At 42.2% G+C, this 7,602-nt stretch overlaps 2 protein-coding genes across 2 annotated transcripts; one reads left to right on the plus strand and one right to left on the minus strand.

The window, feature by feature from the left end:
• The first annotated feature begins 290 nt into the window (after nt 1–290).
• LOC109173508 (uncharacterized mitochondrial protein AtMg00810-like) lies at nt 291–1,348 on the plus strand. The gene is made up of 2 exons (XM_019322747.1): nt 291–851; nt 950–1,348. Exons 1-2 carry the CDS (start codon nt 291–293, stop codon nt 1,346–1,348), a joined length of 960 nt encoding a protein of 319 aa, XP_019178292.1.
• Nucleotides 1,349–3,498: 2,150 nt separating this feature from the next.
• On the minus strand, nt 3,499–7,273 carry LOC109173592 (receptor-like kinase TMK4). Its single transcript, XM_019322838.1, has 2 exons — nt 4,840–7,273; nt 3,499–4,218 (listed from the first exon to the last, which is right to left on the minus strand). The coding sequence occupies exons 1-2, from the start codon at nt 7,073–7,075 to the stop codon at nt 3,716–3,718; spliced, it is 2,739 nt and encodes a 912-aa protein (XP_019178383.1). The 5' UTR covers nt 7,076–7,273; the 3' UTR covers nt 3,499–3,715.
• Nucleotides 7,274–7,602: the final 329 nt, after the last annotated feature.

Raw genomic sequence — 7,602 nt, forward strand, 5'->3', positions numbered from 1 at the left:
GGTTACAATCAAACTTTGGGCATTGATTATTTAGACACTTTCAGTCCAGTGGCCAAAATGACCACAATTAGAACACTCCTAGCAGTGGCAGCAGCAAAGGGTTGGCATCTACACCAAATGGATGTCAAGCTTTCCTCCATGGAGAATTAGAAGAGGAAGTATATATGCACCTACCCCTTGGCGTATCAGGACATAAAGCTGGTCTGGTATGCAAGTTACATAAGTCTCTCTATGGTTTGAAGCAAGCTAGCAGGCAGTGGAACACTAAGCTAAGCCTTGCCTTACAAAGTATGGGATTTAAACAATCTGTACCTGATAATTCTCTGTTCACTAAAGGTGAGGGACACTCTTTCATGGCTTTGCTAGTATATGTAGATGATATAATTGTTGCTAGTGCAGACATAAAAGCCATACAGGAAATCAAAGGGCAACTCAATGCCAAATTTCAAATAAAGGATCTGGGATCCTTGAAATATTTTTTAGGTCTAGAAGTTGCTAGACAAAGTAGAGGGATTGCTGTATGCCAAAGAAAGTACACTCTTGAATTACTCAATGATACAGGATTTACAGATTGCAAGCCAGTTCATAGCCCCACAGTTCCATCCCATAAACTCAGCAAGCATATTGGTGAGCCTCTTGAAGACAACACACTGTACAGAAAGATAGTTGGAAAACTCTTATATCTAACTATCACCAGACCGGATATCAGTTTTGCAACTCAGCAACTCTCTCAGTTCCTTGATTGTCCCACTCATTCACACCTACAGGCTGCTCATAGAGTGCTTAGGTACATCAAGGCTGCCCCTGCTCAAGGGTTGTTCTTTCCCTCTACATCTGACTTAAAGTTGAAGGCCTTTTCTGATTCAGACTGGGGGGGCTTGTGTTGATACTAGACGATCTGTGACTGGTTTTTGTATTTTTTTTGGGGGATGCTTTGGTGTCTTGGAAGTCCAAGAAACAAGTAACTGTGTCCAAGTCCTCATCCGAAGCTGAATATAGGGCATTGGCAGCTACAACTTGTGAAGTTCAATGGATATCATACCTACTGCATGAGCTGGAAGTTAACACTAGTGCTCCCTCAGCTGTTTACTGTGACAGTAAATCCGCCATTGCCATTGCAGAGAACCCAGTCTTCCACGAGCGCACCAAACACATCGAACTTGACTGCCATCTTGTCAGAGAGAAACTTAGCAAAGGAGTAATCAAGCTGTTCCATGTTGGGTCTGAAAATCAGTTGGCAGATACATTCACTAAGACACATTGTCCCAGTTCATTCCACAAGTATATTTCCAAGCTTGGATTGTTCAATATGTACTCTCCAGCTTGCGGGGGGCTATCAAGAGACTAAGACATGTGGCATTCCGTATAGGACATGTGGCATTATGTTGGATAAGTCACGTGGCATTATTGGACAGTTAGCAGCATAGCTTTCATCCTTTGTTAGTTAAGATTTCTGTTAAGTAGTTAGCTTGTGTATATAATCTCTTTCTTCTTCCCCTTTCTTCAATTCAATGAAACAGTTACAATTCTTCTTGTTCACTTTACAATCCGTTTTCCTCCCCTCGATTGAGTTCCGCAACAAAGAGCGCAAATTATGCTGTGCAACCGTGTGCACTATGTATAGTGCACACGGTTGCAAAAACGATGTCGTTTTGACTAAAAACGCGCGTCTCACTTTAAAAAAAAAAAAAATCAGGTTCGATTCCCGGCAATAGCATTTTTTGTGTGCATAATTTGAATTATATATCCACAAATTCATAACTATATACCCACAGTGAATGAATAACACAAAATCCAGAATGAATGAACTAAATATCCACAATAAATGAACTAAATATCCACAATGAATAAACTAAATATCCACAATGAATGAACCAAATATCCACAATGAATGAACTAAATATTCACAAATTCATAATTATATATCCACAAATTCATAACTATATATCCACAATAATGCTGTTGAGGGGAATCAAAACTGATTTGTTTTTTTTAAATAGGACGCACGTTTTTAGTCAAAACGACGTCATTTTGCATGGTGCACACGGTTGCACAGCATAACTATTGACCAAAGAGTACTTAACCTTACTAGGCATAAGGCTGGGAGTCAAATGAACAAGTGCATGGCCAATTATGGAATTAATGTTATTGGGAAGAATGGGATTAATGTTATTTGACTTTTGAGTTCATTTGCTAATACTGGAGTGCCTTTATTAATTAGTGATGCCAACGGGGTGGGGCAGGCACTTTTTTAATACAATTAATTAAAAATTTTATATATTTAAATATCTAATTAGCCTAACATCCAAATATTCAAATCATATCAAATTTGACTAGTACAAAATACTAAAAAAAAAAAAATTAAATAATACATAAATATCCAGATTGTTCAAATTTTAAAGTTTTGTTATTACGTGTCTGGTTCGGTAAACGAAGTTTGACTGAATTTAGTTTTAATCTAATTTTTCATAATATTAAATTTAGTATTAATATACAAAATTTATATATTTAGAAACTACACTAAAAGTATTATTAAACACACAAAAATCAAATTTTAAAATAAGTAAAAAATACTAAAAAAATAAACAAAGAAAAATGAATTGGTTTGACCAATGAATAGTAAAACAGATAAAATTAGACAGAGTGAGTAGTATATAACATAATTATATAAATATAATATAACATATAATAAATACGTATCGCGGGAATTTGGAGTTGGGGTCAAGGTCGAGGTAGGGGTAAAAACCCCGTCCCCACGCAGGGATGAAGAAACTGTTCCCATCCCCGAAAAAAGTCCTCGTTCCTATCCCTACCGGGATGGCAATTGCAACCGGATTTTTTCGTTTGGAGCGACATGTTGAATTGTCATCCTAGTTTTAATGATGGGGTTACTCTCCTTAGATTTATTAAATGTAATTATAAAAATGTATGACTCCAATTATTAGTCGGTTGGGGGTATACATACCATGAAAAAGGGAGTTTGGGGTTCGACTTTCCATCATTCCTAAGGCACGCTAAGCTTGATTAATCTACGGTTACTATATATTTTCCTTATAATCGCAATTGGTGGTTGTGTTAACTTGTTTTTAATTGTTTTAGTCATAAAACTAACCGTTGTCCATCATTATTTGAGCTATATATTGGGCCTATATATATATATATATATATATATATATATATATATATATATATAGCATGCATGAGTATATACAAGTAAGAATAAAAAATCACATGAAATATATGTATATATATAGTTAATAATGGTTAGGTTGAATAAAAGTAAGAAATTAATTAATGTATTTATAGTAGCTGCTAGCTAGGGTCTGAAAATACACCATGCATGAAAGTTAGCTTCTTCATATCTCTGTACTAATTTAGCTAGTAAGCTGGAAAAACATACATCTACGTACCTACATACCTTATTTCTGTCTGTCTAAGAACACTTAACTTAACAAAGAAACCATCCAGAAGATCAGAAAAACCTCAACGACGACCATCATTTTTACATACAAATTGACCCAGAATTTGATCGATCGATATGATCATCATCATAATATGCATTTTCCGATAATAATAATTTCAACGTACAGTCTATACGTTGAGATAGATGGGCTTAGCTTATCTTCTTCTTTTACATTAGAAAAATTTACACAGTAGTGTTTCCGATCATCATCTCACCGGAATCTTTTTTAATTCTTTCTAAGTGAGGTGGAAATTAAACCCTCGGCGGCAATCTCTCCATCGTACAGCTGTCGTCGCCGTACATGTAGCTATAATCCTCGCTAACCATCGTGCTGTCTTCGTTGGCTTTCCATCGCTGCAGGGCTTGGGGCAAGCTCATCTGGAAGTCGTCGTCGTCGTTCTCGTACCCGTCGTCTTCCTCGCCGGTGTTCACCGGGATCCACTGCTCCACCAGCGGGGAGAGGAAGTTGACGGCGTGGTTCATGTCCGGCCGCTGCTGGGGCTCGCGGGCCGTGCAGTATCCGGCCAGGTCCGCCACTCGGCAGATGCTCTCGAAGGTTTCGTCGTCCGGGTTCAGGCACGGGTCCAGGATGCTCCGCAGTTTCTCCCGGTTGGCCAGGAGTCGCCGGAACCATGGAACCAGGTGAATGCTCTCCTCCGGTAGGCTGTCGTCCAGCGCTTTTCTCCCCGTCATTAGCTCCATTAACACCACCCCGAATGAATACACGTCCACTTTTGTAGTCACTCTCCCTGTCGCTGTATATATAATATATATGTTTTCAAATCAACAAAGTAGTTATGAACAGATATTCATTGTAACAAAGTCAGTAATACTCAGAAAAAAAAAAGTTTAAGCTGTGATTCTTTAATTTAATTGTTACCCGCTATGCAATTTAATCCCTTTGTTTTAATAAGTTTTCAAAAATCAATCACCTAATTGTTTCAAATCTTGTCAATCTGGTCTTAGGGTTAACTTTTCATTAAAATTCCGCTAATTTTAGAGTTTTATGTGAGTTTTCTTTAGGTTTCTCGAGCATCTTTCAATTTTATTTCTCCATACCCCAACCTATATACCTCGTTTGTATCTTCATACTAGGATTTGAAGTGTGGTGAAAAATCACATGAAACTAATGATTTGAAGTGCGGTGAAGATTCGATGAAACTAATGAACTATATAGGTTAACTAGCTTGGTTTAACGTGATTGATCATGCACACTTATCCTTAAGAGATGTTGGGAACCAATCAATATCAGGCTTAAAGGCCATAGATAGACCAGATTGACAACATTAAGAACATTTGAGTAACTAAATTTTAAAAAATTATAACAATAGACTACTACTAAATCGCATAATGAGATGGATGATTTAGTAACATACCAGCATACTCGGGTGCAAGATAGCCGAAAGTTCCAGCTAACTTGGTCTCCAAGGATGTGCCACCATCGGGGGCATTCTTAACCAAGCCGAAATCCGAAACCTTAGCCCTCTTGCCATCATCAAGAAGAATGTTGGAAGGCTTGAGGTCGCGGTGTATGAAGCTTTGTTGAGCCAAGCTATGGAGATACTCGATGCCCCGGGCGACGTCGAGGGCAATGGTGACTCTTTGCTTCCAGGTGAGCGGAGGGAAGCCATCTCGTCGGAACAAATGCTGTCCCAGCGTCCCTTGCGGCATGTATTCGAACACCAAGAGCCGCTCGTTGCCGTTGACGCAGTAGCCGTGGAGGGCCACCAGGTGGCGGTGGCGAACTTTGGTGAGGACTTCGATTTCGGCTTTGAATTCTAGGGTTCCTTTTGAGGTGAGGAGACTGGCTTCCATCCTCTTGACGGCGATTCGAGTGCCGTCGTAGAGAGTGCCTTTGTAGACGATCCCGAAGCCGCCTCTTCCCAGGATGTTGCCGTCGCTGAAATGGTTGGTGGATTCTCGGAGAATTTCGAATGGGATGAGGACATGGCCGCTTTCGTAGAGAGGAATCTCGCTGCTGCCATGGCCGCTCGCGGATTCGCTGGTAATTGCGCCGTAAGGGCTCACGTTTACCGGCGGCCCCTCGGATTTCTCCTTGCCGCCGCTCCCTTTCCCCTTCAACCACTTATATTTCCGGCTTCTCATCTTTTTGCACCGCCTGTAAATTATCCAGAAAAGCGCGATGAAATTGATGACGGCGACGAGGGTGATCGCGGCAATCACCGTGGGGGTGAGTTCGGTATTTCTCTTCATTCCCGAATCGGGGGGAGCCCCCGGTGGCGGCAATTCTGTTCCGATCCAGGGATTCCCGTCGACTTTCACAATAACATCGTCGGAAAACGACGGGATCTCCCCGGAAATATTGTTGTTGGCGACATCAACAAGGTGCAGGGCGGGCAGGTCAGCTAGGCTATCGGGAATTTCCCCGGTGAGTTTATTATCATGTAAGATCAATTCCTTGAGTCCGGTGAGGTTACCGATGGCCGGCGATATTGACCCGGCCCAGTTATGGTTGGAAAGGTTGATGACCGTAACGTCGCCGTTTGCATCACAGGCAATGAAAGTCCAATCGTTTTTACACGGATCATTCCCCGTCCAGGAATCCGCCAGAACCATCGGATATCCCAAATCCTTAGCCACCTCCAGCAAAATATTCACCAGCAGGGAACAATTTCCGGCGACCGTCGATGGAACACAGAAATTGTTCGTAGTTCCAAGGGTGACCTGAACGCCCTGGAGAAAAGTAGGCGGGGGGCCCTGAAACTTGTTGTTCTGCAAGGAGACAAGGCTGAGCTTATGGAGTGAAGTGAATGAGTCAGGGATGACTCCGGTGAGAAGATTATCCCGGAGAGTAACCTCAGACAGGAAATGACACCTAGAGAGATCTGGAATCGGGCCGGTAAATCGGTTAACATGGAGGCGGACGTGCGACAAGTGTTCCATTTTCCCGATCACTTCGATCCCGCCGGTAAGACCTTGGAGCTGATTGTTGAGCGCTAGCTCCTGGATTCCGGATTTTTCCAGAGAGGGGGGTAGGGTTCCGGTGAGGTTATTATATGAAAGCCTTAGAATCTGTAAACCGGAAATTGATCCGAAAATGTCTGGAATTTCGCCGTAGAGACTACATCTGCTGCAGGAAAAGCTAACGAGGAACGGAGATTCCGTGATCTCGGCCGGGAATTTCCAGGGCGAAAGAGTCGGAATCTCGTTAAGGCTGATCGTCCTTATGCTCGCCAGGCCGGCGAGGAAATTGGGGGAAACGGAGGTGAACTTGTTATCGTCGAGCATTAGATGCTCCAGGGAAGTGTGACTCGAAAACGAAGGAATCTGGCCGGAGAGTCTGTTCTTTTGGAGGATCAGAAATTTGAGGCTGGAGAGGCGGTTAAGATCCGGCGGCAATCTGCCGGCGACAGCCATGGAAGACAGATTGATCGATCTGACATTCCCCATGCCGTTGCAGTTCACGCCGGGCCAACTACAGGCGTCTCCTCCGGTCCACCCGGCCGGGGTCGGGGTGAGAGATTTAGCGAGATTCGCCATGACGGTGGCATCATCCGCGACGGCAACCAGTACATGATGGTGGAGGAGGATGGCGGTGGTGGTTACGATCAGACAGCACAGTTTCAGAAAGAATAATCTGTTTCTCTCCATTCATTATTATCGAAGAGGTGCATGCAATATTGGTTGTGGTATTTCTCCGTTAACGCTGGTGGCAGCGGCAGCGACGGCGGAGGTGGTGGTGGTGGGAGCAGCGGCGGCGTTCCCGTGTTTCTCTCTCATCGCATAATCGCCACCATCTTTGGGGTAGAGAGAGAGAGAATGAGACTGAGAGAGAGAGAGGGGGGGAGGTTTGGGCTTTGTGATAGAAGCTTGAATTGTGGAGAAAGGGAAAAAGAAGAGAGAGAGAGAACTAACTAAGCGGGTGGAAAGCTTACGTGAGATTTTGACGTCACTATTTGGCAATTTATATTGTGCACCAGAGCGCGCATTGCATTGTGTGCCTTGATGCAAAACAACGCTGTTTCAGTTTTTTTTTTTTTTTTTTTTTTTTTATTTTATTTAATTTCGCTACCCAGTGTTGGTTAATTTTCCTTAAAAAAAATTTCATGTTCAAAAATGTACATAATTTTATACTAGAATACACATAATTGTATAAATAAATAGACATAACTGTATAA

This window comes from Ipomoea nil, unplaced genomic scaffold (genome assembly GCF_001879475.1).
Source record: "Ipomoea nil cultivar Tokyo-kokei standard unplaced genomic scaffold, Asagao_1.1 scaffold0482, whole genome shotgun sequence".
Lineage (NCBI taxonomy): Eukaryota > Viridiplantae > Streptophyta > Magnoliopsida > Solanales > Convolvulaceae > Ipomoea > Ipomoea nil.